We start from the raw sequence: 19,837 nt of genomic DNA, 5'->3' as shown, positions 1-19,837 counted from the left end.
TCCCCATCAAAGCACACAGGAGGAGCATCCACCTGCTTCTCTACCCCTCTTCCTTCTCTCTTTCTCTCTCCTCCTCCTGCAGCCATGGCCCAATTAGTTCAAGCAAGTTGGCCCTGGGTGCTGAAAATGGGTCCATGGCCTTTCCTCAGGTGCTAAAAATAGCTCAGTTGCCAAGCGGCAGAGCAATGGCCCCAAATGGGCAGAGCATCACCTGGTAGGGAGCTTGCCGTGTGGATCCCAGTCAGGGTGCATATGGTAGTGTGTCTCTCTGCCTCCCCACCTCTCACTTACTAAAAAGTAAAAATCAAAACAGCACTGGCTACTTTTTCCCGATGGCCAATGTGAACAGCCGAATGTAGTTCAGGTACTCATTCCTCCCACGCACCTTACAGAGCGAGTCATCACAGCCAGCAGGGACTCCTCTGACAGGGGCGGGTCTTGCAGGAGAAAAACAAATAGCCCTCTTGGAAACTGTAGCTTTGTTTTTATTTTCTAGAGCAAGGTTTCCCAAAAGCGGGGCCAGTGACTACCTGCCTAAGTAATACCTGGAAAGGCTTGTTCTAAAATGTGGAATCCGGACCCCTTCCCTCCCTAGACCAAGGGCAAATCAGGATGCGCGGCGATGAGGCCCAGAGTCAGGCTGCTTAACCAGGTGCAGGGGGCGTTTCGGCACAGCTCAGGCGGAAAGGATGCTGGGCTCGTGCTCGGGCCTCCTGAGGTCCCTCCTGAGCCTGAGGCTCCCAGACTGGCCCCAGGACCCCACAGGAGCCTTGCTTCCCAGTGCTGGACAGCAGGGGGGAAGCAGAACCATTTCTGTGGCATTCCAGGAATGACTCATGCCCTAGTCTCCAACCTCAAGAGGGTACACAGCCTGCTGGCTCAGGATACTGGCCGAGCCTCGGCCTTGGTATGAACAAGGGGGGCACCAGAAACAAGAGGTATGTTTCTAGGAGTATGTGAATGTCACCTCAACCTGGAACAAAAGGACAGAAAGGGACCATGACGCTGGTGTTATCAGCCTGGGCCCACACCTGGGAGGAGACGGAGCCATCGCTGGGAATTCACAGCCAGGAGCCCTGGGCTGCGTGCACCGCAGGGGCACCTGGGAGCAGCCTGGTGGGGGGAGGTGCCCTGCAGGAGAGCTGAAACACCTAGAAAGAAGGCCGGGCGCAGAATCAGCAGCCTCCACTGTGCCTGGCAAATGCAACTGTGACCTCGATCCCATCGGAGGTGAGCAGAGGAGGGGAGAGCCAGAATCCCGGCGCGGATGGGAGCCTGTTTCTGAAGCGGTGGAACTGCTGAGCGTGTCAGGGTGCCGCTGTTCCAGGGGGACAAACACGAGGGGCACCCGGCTCCAAGGAAAAATCCATCTGCCTTTTCCGCCTCACAGGGAAGTCAGGGAGATCAAAAATGGCGATGGGTGTGAAAGTGCGTCTCAAGCCCAAAGGCGTCCCGTGGCTGCAGGGTCTGCCTCTCCCCGGGAGCCGGCAGAAACCAGTGGGTATCTGACACAGTGAGGCCGACACAGGAATGCAGGGCGTAGTGACACCACACGGATACTATATGCCAGTGGAATTTATAACAAATGCATTGGGGTTGATTTAAATAGTTTCAATGAAAATAACCCTTTACACACCCAACGCACTGAAATTTCACTGACGGGACTATGGAAAGGATGGGACCTCTTTAGATCTAAATTCCATTATTCATAACAGAGAGTCACGGCTGAATTTCCCCTTTATCCAGTCATCGGACAAATACTGAGCATCCACTATGTGCTGGGCTCTGTGTGGAGGGCTTCCCGCCTTGTGCAGTCTACACACTGGAGCTGACATCAAGCAGGTCATGAGATGGCCAGGACAGGGACTATGAGGTCAAATCCTTCTGTGATTTTCAGGTGTTTAGACTCAGCTTCTACAAAAGCCCCAACCAATCAACTGCCAGAAAAACAAGAGAGGAATCTCTATCCTCTTTGCTCTTTGATATGTACCATACTCTTGTCTGAAAAGCTCTTTTTACCAAATCCTGTTTTCTCACTGGAGACACATGAAATAATGAAAGATAAGGTCCGACATCTCAAAAGTCAGGATCAGTGAGCTAGGGCTGCTACAACAAGGCACCATCACCTGGGTGGCTTTAGCCACAGAAACTGACCTCTCACAATTCTGGAGGCCAGAAGTCCAAGAGCAAGGTGTGGACAGGGTCCGTTCCTGCTGAGCCTTCTTCTCCTGGCTGGCAGCTGGCCGTCCTCTCCCAGTGTTCACGTGAGCCCTTCCTCTGTGCTTGTCTGTGTCCTCATCTCTTCTTATAAGGACACTAGTCATGATGCACCTCGTTTAGCCCGAATTACCTCTTTAAAGGCCCCGTCTCCAAATACAGTCACATTCTGAATTACTGGGGGGTTAGGATATCAACATGTAAATTTAGGGGGACCCAGTTCAGCCCATAACAGACTGTAACACATCACCTGTGTCCAGGTCTTTTTCTGGGGCTGGGAGACCAAGAGAACGGGGCAGGGGGGCTGTTGGATAGTCCTAAGTCAGCCTACTCCTTTTGAAACAGGGCACATTTTCCTTATAAAGCAATCACACCCCTTTTGGTCCATCAAATATCTTCCCCAATCAAGCGATGCCAAGGCTCTGCTCCCTCTGTCCCTGACACGGGGTTCACTAAACATGCCTTGAAAAACAGATATTTTCTCAAGAACAAAATTAACTGATGTAAGATGTAGTTCGAAAGGAAGACAATCATCTCGTATTTAAAGTAGAAAATGCTCAAGGTCAGAGAGAGGTCGAATAATTGGTTGGTCGCGCCATTCTTCGCTGGGAAACCCCCGTTCCTGCCCAGCCTTGCTCACCCGGACACGTTCTCTTTCTCAGAAATGCTGCAGGGAGATACTGATTTCTTTCCAATGTGATTTTTCTCGAGCTGGCAATGGTTTTCATTGTTTTCTGCACTTTATCGGCCGTTTCTAAGTTTATATTTGTGCCTTAAGGCGTATGACTAAGAAGCACCATTCCAGAGGTCGGAGCATGGGAGAGATGCCGGGGGGGTGTGGGGGGGTCAGATAAAGCAGGTCCTGAAACCCCCAGAGCGAAGGTGCTTCTCTTTCCGGAGCAATTTATTTCTCTAAGGGATAAGCACCTCATCTAACCTATCGCTTTGAAATCTGAGTTCTTCTCCACCAGACAATTCTCTCCTTCTGCATAGCTGCCCTGCTACGGAACCAACAGCTCAATCTGCCGGACGGGCACTTTGGGCCCCTCCCCCCAGAGGTACCCTGTAGTCACCTCCGTGTTAGCTGCACACGTGCCAGCTCCCGCCACGCCCCTGGGTCATCCATCAGCTTCGTGGCATCTCAGCCCAACTTGTAAGAACGTTTTCAGACACGTGCGCTCACTCCACTTCGGAGCAATAGGAAAAGAAAGGGCTTAGCGACAGACGTGAACACGGGAGCTCTCTTCCCGCGCAGTTACTAGACACCAAAGGACTGGATGGATGCGGTCGTGACGCAAGCCCGTGAAAGGCCGGCGAGAATCGCGATGTTTCTGAAAGGGGATTGGGCGAGGGAACCACAGCCTGCAGGAATGCATCCTCACATCCTGCAGAAGTGACAAAAATAAAAATAAAGTAATAAAAGATTCCAAAGGCTCCCGAGGGCACTGGGACATGCCTGCGACGGAAGATGATCCGGTCCAGGACAGCGATAAAAAGGGGTGTATGCGTCAGTCCTGTGTCAGAAAGGGCGTGACAAAACTCAGGGAGATAAATAAACCCTGATGTTTCCTTTCTTACCTCTTTCTGCACTTCTCTAAGTGTCTACAGGGAGTTGCCGTGGCTTTTGTTACAAGGAGAACTGAAGCATGTGTTAGAAGAAGAGAACTCCGCTCTGTATTTCATTCGTTTCCCATCATCGCTTGATGGAAGCGGGCCCCGCTGGGATGTTGTAAAGAAAATGTGATCTCGTGCCGGCCCCGGAGAAGAGGCAGGGTTCGCGGCTGACATAATTGGAGGGGTGCTTGGCGTGTTCCCTCACTTGCTGCACACACTCAGGGACAGGCGTCAGCTGCCCAATGTGGGGGGGGGGATTCAGAAAGTCCTACTGCTGATGCGCCCACATTGGATGACCAGGACATTCCAAAGCTGCCGTGAAGAAGGCGTGGTTTCTGGGAGTTAGCTGAGTCACGGATAAAGTATGAGTGAGTGTGAGCGTGTGAATGTGTGTGTGTGTTATGGAGATTCAGTACCTGGCCCCCAAATCTGTATTGTAAATGACCACACACTGATTAATTTGAACATCAACAGGAAAAGGCCAAAATGTTCCTGTCGGAAGTGAAGAGACAGGTAGGAGAGACCTTCTGCTGGTATCTCTCTTCAAAGGAGTGGCCATCGACCTGGGCATCAGCCTCCCTGGACGGCTTCCTCGAAACCCACACTGTCCTCACTGCCACCCCTGCCACCAGGGCTCCTGCTCCCGCGCCGGGAACACGTGCGTTACAGCCGCACGTCTGTACATCTGCAGACCGTGAACTTGGTGCTGTCCGCATGGAAAGGGCTTTAAATATCGATGACCAAATCTCAGGACCCAGACAGCATCCTTCCTCCATCGTGTGGGGTTTCAGGCTTGGGGTCTCAGAGGGAAACGGTGGGTTTTATTAAATGCAGAGCTAAATCAAAGGATAACACCTAAGATGGGCATTCTGCGAGAAAAGCTGTGTTTTACAGAGACCCTTGCTACTGTAATCCGTTATGGGAGAGTAATTCGCATAATTCCACCCTCTCTCCGAATCCCAAGAGCTGGCGGCACAGGGTCTGTCTGCTGTACACAGCAGGTGCCTTGTACACCCTGCGGCTCCCACACCCCCCTCAGGCGAGAATGTCTGTGTTTTGAGTTCCGTGAAACAAGCCTCCTCGGTGCCGGCTTTCTAGAGCAAGGGAAGGACAGACGTTCCGGAGCCAGACAGATCTGGGGCCCGTCCACTACTGAAGGTGTTTGAGCTTTAGTGTTCTCCTCTGCAAAATGGGTACAGTGACCACCTGCCCCTACCCCCAGGGTTGTGGGGAGGATGGGATGTCGTGGGTCAGATGGAGTTTGGCATGTGGTGCACGAGTACTGTCAACCGCTGCATACAGAGAACTTGGTTTCTAGAATCAAAAAAGTCTCATTTTATAAATATGACCTTTTAGCCTGACCAGGGGGTGGTGCCATGGATAGAGTGTTGGCCTGGGACACAGAGTACCCAGGTTCGAAACCCCGAAGTCTCCAGCTTGAGTGCGGGCTCACCAGCTTGAGCGTGGGGTCGCTGGCTTGAGCATGGGATCACAGACATGACCCCATGGTTGCTGACATGAGCCCAAAGGTCACTGGCTTGAAGCCCAAGGTGACTGGCTTGAGCTAAAGGTCACTGGCTCAGCTCAAGCCCCGCCCCCCATCAAGGCACATATGAGAAAGCAATCAATGAACAATTAAGGTGCTGCAACAAAGAATTGATGCTTCTCATCTCTCTCCCTTGCTGTCTGTCCCTATCTGTCCCTTTCTCTGACTCTCTCTCTCTCTGTCTCTCTGGCTAAAAAGAAAAAATGTATATGACCTTTTATTTTCTTCCCAATTTGAGACCACTGACACTTTTTGCAGTCAGAGCACCCTGAACTAGCTGTTCAATTTCAAATTACCGCTTCTCCACCTTCAAAATGCTACAGCACCCTTCTCTGCGGATCAATTTCGGCTGAAGACTGAGATGCCATCAGTAATGCCCTCCTGTGACACAGCAAGTTTGCAAACTGCCAGGGAAGACTCTAATGGGACCACGGAACCCACGAGTTACACACCGGGGTCTTGCAGATCTCAGCCACCGTGGGGAGGGCTCCTGCCACGTTACCTCGATTTTTTTTTTGATTTTTTTTTTTTTTTTTTTTTTTTTTTTGCGAAGCATAATAAATTGCGAATACATCCTGAGGAGGAGGCCAGTGATCACCTTTCATAGTTGGCTCCGTTTTGCTGACTAGCCTAGACGTTAGAAACATATATTACCTCAGTGCAGTCAGATTTCTTCTCTGTAACATCAGACTCGAGATTTTCAAGGGCAATTGGATCCTGTGTGCCGTACTGGTGGTCCCGTAATCCTACGCAAAAGGAGATAACATTGCTACTTTTTAGCATAGGAAAAAAAGATACAGTGGAGACTATCACTTTACAATAAAATGCAATGGTCACCTCCTCAGGTAAAGCCTTGTTTACTTCCTCATTCCTTCCACCATCCCCCTGTCCACTTGGGTTCTCAGAGGTTGTTATTCTCGTTAGGCTACATGGTTCCTTCTTTGCACTGCTGTTCACGGCCCTAGACTTGGTAATAATTAAACGGGTCCTGCCTTCTCACATTCAGCCGTGTCCTGGGTTTGCACCCTGGAGAGGAGAGGATCACCCCTCTGGACCTCCCCACCCCGCCAGGCGTCAGAGAGACTGAAACGCAAGACCAGCTCCCATCAGGCCTCCAAAGGCAACCATTCTCCAAGGAGTGGCGAGCGACTCGGACACAAATATTAGAAACACTTTGAAATATCTGAGGATGCTTTTATGAGAATACTGTGATATGGGAAATGAGACACAGTGGACAGCCCTCCACATAAACGTGGGACCCGGTGAGGCAGAGAATGTCTTCAGGGTCCAGTCCAAGTGCCCGGCAAGTGGACCAAGAACTGGAGGACCCAGCTTATAGTCCAGACTTCGCCATTGGCTAGCCTGATAACCGTGGACAAGTCTACAGAGCCCTCTGGAATCCGTCCATCCACATGCCTGCCCTGCGCGCCCCACCGAGCGCGGGACAGAAGCAAACACGCACTTCGATGCGGCCAGGCTATATCGTGACCTCCGCCTTGGTGTTCTGTTCCTAACTCAGGGACATAAGTCAAACTCTCTATAGAGAGTCTGTGTGGCCCCATCTCCCAGCCCAGGGTAACAATTTTGCCTTCACAATTCAAATAGTCTGGGAGAAATGCTTTTTCAAAAGCCTGCAAAGAAGAGTTCCCCAACTGCCAGAGCTGGTAACAGACGACAAAGCAGGCATTGATCAAAAGGTTGTTTTTGTTTGTTTGTTTTTAAGATATCTTTTAAAGATTTTTATAGGGAGAACATTCTACAGTATTTTCAAAGTTTGGCAGCTTTGCATAGAGATTAGGACATGGCTCGAGGGAGATTCAAGGGCCACTACTGACCCATCCAAAGCCTGCTGATGTTTCATCTTGTTCATGGGTGATGACGGAGCCCCCTTAGCTCTACCCCAGACAGGTGGCTGTGCCTCCACCGACACCTGCTTCCGAGTGACAGAGACAGTCATCCAAGACGCTGTGTGCAGATCCCTCCCCGCGCAATGCTAGCGGGAGACCTGGAAGACCACGCGGTCGCCGTGCAGAGCCGGTGTGCGACGGGGATGGACAACGGAGCTGGAGTCAGCGCAGGCTCTGGGGACCCGCCGGACCTGGGTCTGCACCCCAGCTCGGCCCCACACTCACCTGAGGATGAGTCCTCATCCTCTCTAGCTTCTTCATTCACAAAATGCAGACACCACCTCCTGCCCACCCCAGCCTGCCCACTGGGACCCGGGGTGCGATGTGGGCGGGGTTAATGCTTGATAAACGGCGCCGGTTATGACTGTTAATGAGCAGGATGGTGGCAGCTCCCCACCCCACGCTACCCGAGGTGGTCACTGCCACCACACCATCACTGGTCACTGGAATCAGATCACCATGTCCCAGGGTCTCCAGCTATGTGTGATGTTGGGCAAGTCACTCTGGCTGTGAAATGGAGATAAAGACAGTGTACACCTCCCAGCACTCCTGAGAAAGATAACGTCACCTCAGTAGTCTTTACGTAGCACAGCGCCTGGAACATGACAACATGTAGTGAACGTGAGCTCCCAGGAAGTAGTGTCCTTTCCGGGGAGAAGGGGACTGCCGTGACCAACTGGTAAGGGCTGTGCGTGAGCATCCTGCAGTGGCTGTGACAAATGACCACGCACTCAGCAGTTTAAACAACACAAACACAGTATCTTATCGTCCTGGAGGTCGGGAGCCCAACATGACTCCCACCAGGCTAACACCAAGGTGTGGACAGGGCTGCTCCTTCCAGAGCCTCTGGGGCAGGGTCCATTTCTTTGCCTTGTCCAGCTTCCACGGGCGCCTGAGTCTCCTGGCTTGTGGTCCCACGTCACTCCTGCCTCTGCTGCCATCAACACGCCTCCTCCTCTCTCCGACCCTCTTGTCTCCCCTCTGATAAAGACCCCTGTGATGACATTGGACCCGCCGGATAATCTAGGACCATCACCTCCCCATCTCAAGGTTCCCAATCCCATTGGCAAGTCCCTCCGCCATGGAGGCTACATTCTGGGGATTAGCACGTGGACGTTTTTCAGCGGATCATCATTGCACCCATCACATACTAGCTGGGGAGACACGTAGAGACACTGGATGAAATGTACGGGTTTTAAAGTGACGAACCGAAAGTTTATGCAGCAACATGACAAAGGACTATAATATGACGCTTATTGAAAGAAAAGGAATCAAAAACTCATGAGCCACAATTGTAATGTTAAAAAAATTTTTTTTTAATGCCTGAGAGAATTCACAGTATTAGTCAAGGCGTGACTTATGAGTCATAAATCTATTCTCTAGTGAAACTGAGGAGCGACTAAAGCCACATGCAAGGGTGCCTGATAGAGTAATGTCCCCGAAAGACACCAGGAGGTGAAGTCTCAGAGTGGTTAGGAACAAAGTCGTTGGCGGAAGAAAGACTGATTCAAGCCCGTCTCTGCCGCTGACCACTTGGGCAATTTAAGTAATTTGGGCAAGTTACTTAAACTGTCAGTCTTACTTCCCCATGTGTCAGAAGCGACCTAAGTCCCGTCCCCTAGGGCGGTTACACGGAATGAAGAGATGACAGAGACCAGGAATCGGCTGGGGTGGGTCAGTTTCCCGGCGGGAAGGGAGTTCATGTCTCCAATGCAGAAAACAGCAGAAACCAGGACACGGGGCCTTGGTTTCTGGAAGAGATCCTAAGGCAAGGACAGGAGGCAGCCCGCCCGGCCAGGGGGAGCCGGTCTATCCCAGCGCTCTCCCAGGGGCCACAGGGGCCGTCCTTCTGCCCGCTGCCTCGCAGCGCCCCTCACCGGAGCTCTGCCTCAAAGTCACCCAGCGCCTGCTCGACCCTGGAAAATCTGAAGGGGGCTCTGACTGTCTCTCACTGAGCTAACGCCCTTCTGCATCGAGAAACTGTCCTGCTTAAGAAGGAAGCGGTCAGAGGACGGGCAGGCTGGACAGAGCTCTGTCGCAGGACCCGGCAGCCCCGGTCCACATTCTAGTTGTGTGGCTTTGCATAGTTTATATAGCCTCGTTGATCTCAGGATCCCTCTCTGTGAAGTTGGAACCTGGAGTGACAGTTCATGCTTCTCGCCCTGTTCCCTTGTGGTGGGGGCCAGGAGGGTCCTATCCCACAGCCTTGGGGTGGGGGGGGGGTTGCTGTCAATGGCTCAGGCCTTGTTCTGTGGGAGACTGAGCCTTTTATCACATCAGACCACAGACCGTGGTGAGTCTTAGGGGTTCAGAAGCCAGGACCGCTCTGTCGTTTACACCACAGAGTGTGAACTGAAGGCCAGACGCTCCCTGAGACCACGGCCTTGCTCAGCTCTTCTCCTCCCCACTGGGCCTCCTGAACAGGCTCACGGTTCTTCCCTGAAGGGCAGCCCCCTCTGACAAGCCCCCCATCCCTGCCTCAGGCTCTCAAAAGGGGGACCCCTGGACCAGCAGCGTCAGCATCAGGGGGAACTTGTCAGAAACGCACATTCTCGGGCCCCACCAACTGAATTGGAAACACCCGTGCCTTCCTGGAGGACACTGGTGCAGCTCACATCCGGGAGCACACCGGTTCTCCCACCGAGCTCCCCTGACAAGGACGAGATGGAGGCCCCAGCGGGGGACCAGCACGCTTTCGATTTAAAACCGTGGCATGGCTTTTCGCAAACCACACTCAGGATTGGAGTACGGCTCCTCACCAATGGCTTCAGCTCGCAGGAAGCTCCCTTGAAGGACAGCATTCTCGCTTTTATTCCGGAACAAATGAGACATCAGCCCAGCTGACCGCCAGCCACTGCTGGTTAGGAACTGGTGGCGCTCAGTGCCCAGTGCTCTGGTCCTCTGTGCCCCAGGGAGAGGGGCCCACGCCCTCGCCCGTCTCAAGAGGGTCTCTGCCCTGAAATAGAAGGATTGAACTTGCTTCTGTCTCCACTGGCCTGAGCCACTCCTCCGCCCTGCCCCACCCGCTCTGAGCCTCTTCCCAGGGGCCCCAAGCATCCTGAGCAGCAGCTAGTGAGTGCATCACGAGGCCCTGAGTCAGGCTCTTTCAGAGCCCCGACTTCCTTCCTGGGGAAGGGGTGCTTGAACAGGAATTCACACAGCCACTCAGGGGCTCGGAGGCCCTGGGCTGAGAGCCAAAGGCCGGTGACCAGCTCTCCTCTCCCACGACGCTAGAGGAAGTCATGGCTCTCTGACCTGTCATGGTCTCAATAAGCCACAGAAAGAGAACCCTGCCAGCTGAGGGACCCAGCAGAGGTTTGGGACGGGGATCTCGAAATGGCCTTGCAGAGTGGGGTGGTTTTAGACCAGGGGTCCCCAAAATATGGCCCATAGGCTGCATGCGGCCCCGAGGCCATTTATCCAGCCCCGCCACACTTCCGGAAGGGACACCTTTCATTGGTGGTCAGTGAGAGGAGCACGGGATCCACCCTGTGCTCCTGGAGTACTGTATGTGGCGCCAAAAGCAAGGTGTCGCTCACGTACAGTACTACTTTCGTTTTGTTTTTTTACTTTAAAATAAGATATGTGCAGTGTGCACAGGGATTTGTTCATAGTTTTTTTTATAGTCCAGCCCTCCAATGGTTTGAGGGGCAGTGAACTGGCCCCCTGGGTAAAAAGTTTGGGGACCCCTGATTTAGACACAAGTGGAAGAGGGATGGGTGGAGGGTGCGGCCCAAGCCGAAGTCAGAGGGAAAGGTGGGGATGTGGCCAGGTAAAGCAGAAAGCCCCAGCACACTCAGGGAGGGGCAAGGAGCACACTGTGCACAGCAGAGGACAGCACAGAGTCACACACAGCCCCGTGGGCTCCCAGTCCTGCCTGAACCGTCTCTACAAAGACAGCAGACAGGCAACATCATGCACGGCCTGATGAATCAATCTGTCAGAGTCAAGTGCGGATGACAGCTGCTCAGCCTCCTCTGGAGAGTTTGTAAGCTTCCTTGTTCTCCTCTCTGGACCGTCCGTGCCGGGGACAGAGCGGATGTGCTCACGTCCCCGCCTACTGGGTGGTAGACATATCCCTTGTTCCCAGTCTTAGATGAGGCAAGTCTCACCCTGAACGTCCAACACTCCGTTAACAGACCCCTTAACACGGAAGTTTCTCGGAGACCGTCCCTTCTCCGATTGAGGGGAAACGACACATCTCCGTGAGACCAGACGCTGTTAGCGACCCCAACGTCCCTGAGGAATCTTTCCATCTTTGGCTCTGAAACAAGGTGGTCTTTTTCCTGGCTTCCTCCCTCCTGGTGGCTGTGTCTTGCTTTCTATTGTGGGTTCTCTTCTTGACCCCCAGTTCACCCTCTGGGCCCTCTGACCAACTTTCACTCCCGTGTGGCCTTCGTTTCCTTCATAAACCAATGCCAAGGATGGACTCAGCTCTCACCGCGAACACCGGCACTGAGACCTGGCTGCTTCCAAGTCCCTCAAACTCTATCTCCTTCCAAAAGAGAAACAACCATCGCCCTGTGAGACACCCACCCCTCCTCCACTTCCTCTCCCCCCAACCCCAGCTGTGGCCATTACCTCGGTGAGTACCCTCCCAGCGCCCACTATAAATCGAGGTGACCCCCTCTACACTCCACCCTCTCCCTCACCTCCAGCGTCCAGCTGAAAGCCCAGGCTTGCTTTATCTTGGGCAAGCGTCTCTGCTCCATCCCAGCAGGCCAGCCTTCCCTTTGCCGCTGGTTTCAGCAAGGTGACAGTCAAGCTGGTGACCCCACCAGCCTCGTCTCCAGGCAGCTTCCCCCTGAGTCCTTTTGACATTTGCTAGTTAGTGACCCTATGGGGGTCACCCATGCTCCTTTGAAAACTCTGCTGCAGAAGAGGGCCCAGAAAAAACCTGAGTGCAGGTGTAAGGGACCCTGGGGCTCAAGGTGATCAGACAGGACACTTTCAATCAAGGCTCTCTGTATGCTTCCCAGTCGTGGCCAGCTTCAGTGCCCTGGGTCTTTGATTTGGGGCGCCATCTTCCCGGTTTCCCGATCAGGCTCTCGCCTCACCTTCTGATGTAGTTCAAGATCTTAGAAGGGCTTCTCAGTCCGACCCTCCCTCTCGCGTCTTCTGACCTGTGGGGTGCCTGTGGTCCTTTCTCGGGGCTGCCATCACATGTCACCACCAGCAAGGTCGCTTAAAATACCAGGAACTTATTCTCCAACAGTCCCAGAAGCCAGAAACCTGACTCCCAGGTGCCCACAGGTCCATGTTCTCTCTGAAGGGCCAGGGGCGAGCCTCCCTTGCCTCTTCCTCCTGGCTACTGGCCACCTTAGTGTCCCTTGGCTCATACAAGGCAGCATAACGGTCAGCTCCGCCTCCATTGTCACCTGGCCACCTCCCCAGAGTCCCTCTCCGTGTCCCCAAATTTCTCTGTCTTTATGAGAATACCAGACATTGCATTTAAGGCTCAGCCTGATCCAGTGAGATCTCATCTGGATGACATCTGCAAAGACTATTTCCATGTAAGGTCACCTTCACAGGAATCGAGGGTTGGGGTTTGAACATTGTCTTTTAAGGGGAATGCAGTTCAACCTATAACGGTGACCCTGACAGCCTGTCGTGACCGGTGCAGCCTGAAGACACTGTTCTGTAATGATCTGTTTGTGAGTCAGGCTCCCCGAGGTGACCAAGACCTTTAGAAGCTGTCCTACCCACCGCCCCTCCCCCACAAGCCCAGCACAACGGCCTGGCCTACTGAAGATGCTGAGTGCTGACCAAACAAATCCAGTGTACTCTGACCAGGAATTACATCTGTAGGGAAAGGAGAGGACATACCTTCCCCGGGCAGTGTGAACGTACCCCGCTGGCGCTTCACAAACATTGCACTCGGTTTTGAAGGTCTTTTAAGGACAAGGATGTGAGGAGCAAAGAGAGGGACACTCAGCCACGGGTTACATCTGTAACCCCCCTGGGACAGAGTGAGTCCGCCCCCCCTTCCGTCCTGCCCTGAGGAACCTCAAGGCGTTCTTCCACCTGTGATGACGTCGCCAGAATGTTTACGCGGCAACGGGGGGCTTGTCCCCCGTCCCGCCCTTTCTCCTGAGCAGGAGCAGAAGGCATCGCTCTGACTCTGAGATCAGAGGCCCCTTGGACAAGAGAAAGCAAGGCTGGCCTTCTGCAGGGCACAGTTCAGGGTGACAAAGAACCGTTTGATCGACGGCCTCCTGTCAGATACGCCTTTCTCCCCATCTCCCCGACGACTCAGAACGTTGTCACGGTCCACCCGGGTCGCGAGGATACTCGATCTCTTATCAAGCAGACTTTTCACCAGGTCCAAGATTTTCGGGTATTAAAATACATCGAGACACCAGCACAACGTTAATTTGTTTAACCTACTTGCTACAAAGCATTATGTTGTTATTGTTTTATTCATTTTAGAGAGGAGGGGGGGGGGAGAGAGAGAGAGAGAGAGAGAGAGAGAGAGAGAGAAGGGGGAGGAGCAGGAAGCATCAACTCCCATATGTGTCTTGACCAGGCAAGCCAGGGTTTTGAACCGGCAACCTCAGTGTTTCCAGGTTGACGCTTTATCCACTGCGCCACCACAGGTCAGGCTGTTTAACCTACTTGCAATACCTAGAACCGATCTGTGCCAACCGGTTCATCTAAAAAAAAAAAAAAAAAATTGGGTGATGAGACAGTCTGTGGACCACGCAAGCAATTTACAAGACCGACTGGTTTTTATGCATTTTAATAAAACAGCTTTACCACTAAATTATAATGAATATTGTTTTATAATTTATACCCATCCACGTTGGAGGGAGCTTGTAATTAACCACACAGATAAAAACCAGTGAAACAGTGAAACTGATTTTTTTTTTCTTTCAGAAAGCAGCACGTAATGAAGTGGAGAGATCATTGAACCGTGAAGCCGGAGCAACAGATGGCCTTGGCAGGGATGGATCTGTACGGGTGAGTTCGCAACAGCCAAGACCAAAGGGGACGGGCCACGCGGCATAGCTCCTTGCCTTCCACACGCAACGCACCGTTTCATGAGGGGAGCAGTTCACCCCCTCGGGTAGGCACGGGCCATTATACGCAAGGACAGCACATGTTTGTGTGAGCAATTTCACCAACACGGGACCAACGTGAATGTCACCGCCTACTCCCAAGGTGCTTTGAGCCTGGTCAATACCACTATTACTGCAGAACCACTAACATTCGCTGCGTTCTCACCGAAAGACACACCTGGATATGAGTGGTGTCTCCTTGGATGCTCCAAGCGGCTCTTGTGAGGATGGCACTATGACCATTTTGCAGATGAGGCAGCAGAGCCGCATGTCAGTAGCCTGCCCAAGGTCACGGGCCCCGGGAGCCCCAGGCTGAGCGTCTGCGATAGGAATGATCCTGTATACAGAGGGAATGGGGAGAGGGCTCTGTAGATGCTGATGACAGCTACAAAGCTTTAGAAACCTGATAGAGCAGCACGGGGTTGGCATTAAGGTCAGGGTACCACCTGGTGCCATCACATTCTAACCTCGGATGGGCCTCTGTTAGACCCTTGGTCAGAGAGGTGCCCTGACAGGCATTGTAGGTGGGGGATTCTGAAATGACGTTCATCCGGGTTGTCCTGGGCTCCGCGCAGTGCCTGCCACACAAGGGGTCTGGACAATGTGGAATGTATTGAAAGCCACGGTTTTACATATAATTTTCATCTCTCTCTGAAAACTATGGCACACAATGAGATTGTTTTAAAATCCTAGTTTTGTAGCAACTTGGGGCTGTAGCTGATTTCTGAAATGCTGGGAAACTGAGGCACCGTGCCTCTGGCCCTCGGTGTCCGGTATGGCTCCCAGGCCTGCCTGTCATGTGGCTGGAGCAGGGATCTCCGCTGGAGGATGGGGTAAGACCGCCGCATGCAAGGACTGTGCAGAGGAGCCTGTATTATTAGTAGACCACGGTGCCCAGCCCGTGGGCACAGCAGTAATGTGACCGTGCCACACGATTGTGCCCAATTCAGTGATCATTTATGGAGTCTCCAATGCTTTGTGGGCCCGAGGTGCTGAGGTCACAAAGGTGGAGAGCCCAGTAGCCCTCATAGGGAACTGGGACCAAGATGAGACTTTAAACAACACAAGGTAGATCTGACCATCACTTCTAATGGCTGTCATTTTTTTCTTACACATAAAACCCTCTTTGCCATTTTTTAAGTGTCTACTTCAGTGGCATTGAGTTCATTCATATTGTCATGGAACCATTACCCCCGTCCAGACCTCTTTTTTCATCTTGTAAAACTGAAACTCTGCACCCATTAAATAACAACTTCCCGTCCCCCCCCCCCCCCGCCCCCAGCCCCTGGCCCCTGCCACTCTGCTTCCTTCTGTCTGAACCGGAACACTCTAGGGACCTCATGGAAGTGCAGTCACAGCATTTGTTCTTTTGTGACTGACTTCCTCCGCTTAGTGCAATGTTCTCCAGGTTCATCCAGGTGGTAGCGGGTGTCAGAATTTCCTTCCCTTTTTAAAGCTGAATAAGAAAGAGTCTATCGTGCCTTACCAGGCAGTGGCTCAGTGGATAGAGTGTCGAACTGGGATGCAGAGGACCCAGGTTTGAGACCCCGAGGTCGCCAGCTTGAGCACGGGCTGTCATCTAGTTTGAGCAAAGCTTGGACCTAAGGTCGCTGGCTTGAGCAAGTGGTTACTCAGTCTGCTGAAGGCCCGCGGTCAAGGCACTTATGAGAAAGCAGACAATGAACAACTAAAGTACCACAACGAAAAACTGATGATTGATGCTTCTCATCTCTCTCCGTTTCTGTCTGTCTGTCCCTATCTCTCCCTCGCTCTGACTCTCTCTCTGTCTCTGTAAAAAAAAAAAAAAAAGAGTCTATTGTATGGCCATGCCACATTTTCGCTATCCATCTACCTGTCCATGGACACTTGGGTCACTTCCGCCTTCAGCTGTCGCGAGCAAGGCTGCTGTGAACACGGCTGTGCACATACATCCGCGCCCCTGCTTTTCGTTCTGTCTTCCAGCTTGTCTTTGGCCTTTCACCGTGGGGTCCTGTCTTGGTCTTTAATATTTTCTTAGCCAACATGAAGAGTCCTTTTTGTGAGAGGTTGGTGGGGCAAAGAGAGACCCGTGGGTGATTTTAGTGACCACCTGAAAGGCATCTTAGAAAAGTCACCCCCATGCCTGTGGGAGAAGGAGGGATTGGAGGTCTTGTTTTCTGTCCTTGACAGAGGTCAGCTGTGGGGCACAGGTGCCATCTGTCACGGAACCACAGAGCCTTCAAGGTGGGCTTCAACGTCATGCAAGGGAGGAAACGCACCTCTGGCTCCCGGGCTGGGTGCGGGCAGGCGGAGAAAACCAAGGTCTGCGTGGTGGGAACGTGAGCTCCTCTGGGCTCCCAGCGACGTGCAGCCTCACCGGGCAGAGGGCCCGGGCGGTCAGCAAGCCGTGAGGGAGGTTAAAAGAGGACGCTTCCCCTTTCTTCCGGCCCTAAAAGGGACACAGCACAATATGGCGGAAGAGACCAGATGGGCAGTAAGGACAGAGGCTCTGTGCCCGCCTGCCCGCTCAGCTGTGACCTTGGGCAGGTCAGCCCCGGCTCCTGGGCTCAACCTCTGCAGCTGTGACACAGGGTGGGGGCCTACACGGCCCCCAGGACGCCTCTAGCTTCACCGTTGGGGCCGGACCTGTGATGGCTGGAGTGCGGGGTGCGGGGGACCTTAGGGGGGAGGCTGTGTGTGAGGCGATGGCCTCTCCACTTCAGCATGCGTCTCTTAAAAAGCGGAAACGGCAGTGTTTGCATCGTGATCCCTTCTGCAAGGAGCATCCGACTTGCCGAGCAAGAACCTTTACTCCCTTGCATTGAATGTCATGGAGTGGTCTGATTTCAGACACAACCCGGGCAGGTTGGTGGCAGAACACTGGACCCCTGATAATGACAGCAGTGACCAGACAGAGACCCCCGGGGTCCTCTGTAGATCAGGCCCTGGCCACACTGTGATCCCACTCCGCGGCCAAGGCCGCGATCTGCAGGACGAGGGAGGCGGGACTGTCGGCCTGTCATTCAGGGCTGGGTAGCCACCAGCACTCTGGGAAGAAAAGTGGGTCACCTGTGCAACCTCCAGCGGAGAGGAGCCTGCAGCTACATCCGGTCCAGCTGCAAAGCCACACGCTCCAGGGAGACCGAGAGGAGCTGTCAGCACAGGTTCATTATGTAAACAAGCCGCAAAAATATTTTCATAAAATGTCAGCGTGAATTTCCTCTCCTGTGCGAGGGGCAGCCCGGCTGCTGTTTGTGGGTCTGTGCGGCTTCTGGTTACACGTGTGTTTGGCTGACTTGGCCGGAGCCCGTGTGGAGCCTGGAGCAGAAGCCTGCAGAGGTGACCACGGCCTTCCGCCGAGGGCTAGACAAAGGAGGTGGGTGAGGCGTCTGCATGCTCCATGGCCTAAATCGCTCTTCATAAGAGGCATTAGCCACCCACTGCACCTCGGGGGTCCGGGGAGAGAGCGTTGTCACCGGACCAGACCCGAGAGCCAGCATTCAAGGGAAAACCCAAGCTTGGAGATGCTCATGCATCCATTGCCACGGCCTTCTGTCCTCATTAGAAAACAGAGCGGCCTCTCCACACCTGCTCAGCCATGCTGGACAGCAGGGACCAGATCACTCTCCTCTCCAGCTGGGTGTGTGTGTGTGTGTGTTGTTTTGCCATTTTTGTGATTTAATCAGCAAAGATTCTGGCACTCTCGGTCCCCTACCTGGCCCCTCCTGCTATAACAGTCCCTGAACTTAGGCAGAACCAGAGAAACTGTCCTCTGACAGGTACAGGTGCATCCAAATCGAAGGCTGCCTTAAATGTTGGCCCGTCCACACTGACTACATCACAGGAAAAGGAAACAGAGGCTCAGAGGGGGCGGGGCTTGCCGGAGAAGCTGCCAGCTAGGAGCAGAGTCAGGCTCGCTCAGGCACGTGACGAAGACCCCAGATCTCTGGATCTCCGCGGAGTCATGGTCTAACCACATCCTGTCTAGCTGGGCTGAGCTCCTCTCTCTCTTTCTCCAGTTGATTTTTTTTTTAATAATAGCTTTATTGAGATATACTTCTCTTGCCATAAAGTTTACCCTTTAAAGTATATAATTCAATGGTTTCTGTATAGTCACAAAGTTGTGTAAACATCACCACTATTAATTCCAGAACACATCATCATCATCCCCCCAAATAGCCTGCTAGTCATTACACCTCACCCACCCTCCTGTACCTGTCCCTGGAATCAACTAATATATGTTTCCTGGATTTGCCTGTTCTGGGCATTTCATATAAATGCAATCATACAATTGAAACCTAAGGTTGCCAACTTGAGCAAGGGGTCACTGGCTCAGCTGGAGCCCCCCAGTGAAAGTACATATGAGAAAGTGATCCATGAACAACTACCCTTCCTGTCTGTCTGCCCCTGTCTGTCTACCCCTCACGCTAAAAAACCCCACAAAAACGCAATCATACAATACGTGGGCTTTCATATGAGCATCACGTAGTCAAGGTTCATCCATGTTGCAGCGTGTGTCAGAATTCCATTCCTTTCTGTGGCTGAATAATATCCATTTTGCGTGCACACTCCCATTGCGGGGACAGAGCAGAGATTATGCAACCCTTCATCAGCTGATGGACACTTGGGTTGTTTCCAATTTTTGGTTACAATGCACGATACTGCTATAAACATTGGTATACCAGGTTCCACGTGGACATAGGTTTTCCTGCTTATGGGTATGTACCTAAGCGTGGGACGGCTGGGTCATATGGTAGCTCCACCGTCTGAGTCACTGTCACACTGTGGTACCTTTCTATATTCCCCCCGCTGAGTCTGGGGGTCCCGTTCCCCATCTCTCCAACACCTGTCCCTGTCAGGCCCTGTCCTTACCGTCTTCCTAGTGGGCCTAAAGCAGCATCTCATGGTGGTTTGACTTGCGTTTCCCTAACTACTGACAATGTAACGCACCTTGTCATGTGCTTGGTGGCCATTTGTGTTCCCTCTTTGGAGAAATGTTCATTCAGATCTTTTACTCATTTTTAAATTGGGTTATTGGTCTTTTTATAGACTCTCCAGGGGGGAAAAATGCTTAATAATGCCCCTCAGCCCCTACCTCAGTGAATTAAAGAAGATGACAGCGATTCTTAGACTCCAGCAAGGCAGCGTCTTCTACGGTGGCACCTTCAACGACAGTGACGTGACCACTGTAGGGCCGAGAGACTGTCCCTCGGTGCCCAGACGTGAACTTGAATCTAGCTCGACCACTTAGAAAGTGTGTGACTCTGACGAGTCACCTAACTTCGCTATGCCTCATTTCCCCCCTTCTGCAAAACAAGGGTGTTGCCATCTATGTCACTGGATTGTTAGCAGAACCAAGAGAGAAGACACTCCAAAAGTGTGCAGCTGGTGGCCTGGCACAGAGGAAGCACCCCACACCACTGATCTCTTCAGCCAGCACACAGTTAACAGCGTGGACCACGAGCTAGGCGCCAGTCTAGACACCAAAGTCGGAGCAACGGGCGAAAGTCACCCAA

The 19,837-nt window shown here is 52.7% G+C and overlaps 1 protein-coding gene across 1 annotated transcript in view; it reads right to left on the bottom strand.

Moving 5' to 3' along the window:
* Nucleotides 1-19,837, bottom strand: part of C13H10orf90 (chromosome 13 C10orf90 homolog) — a 174,478-nt gene that overhangs the window by 47,892 nt on the left and 106,749 nt on the right. The window contains exon 3 of the mRNA XM_066354881.1: nt 6,032-6,123. Within this exon, the coding sequence (XP_066210978.1) occupies nt 6,032-6,123 (92 nt within the window). The remainder of the gene's footprint in view (nt 1-6,031; nt 6,124-19,837) is intronic.

This window comes from Saccopteryx leptura, chromosome 13 (genome assembly GCF_036850995.1).
Source record: "Saccopteryx leptura isolate mSacLep1 chromosome 13, mSacLep1_pri_phased_curated, whole genome shotgun sequence".
NCBI lineage: Eukaryota > Metazoa > Chordata > Mammalia > Chiroptera > Emballonuridae > Saccopteryx > Saccopteryx leptura.
This window is presented reverse-complemented; position numbering and strand designations above follow the sequence as displayed.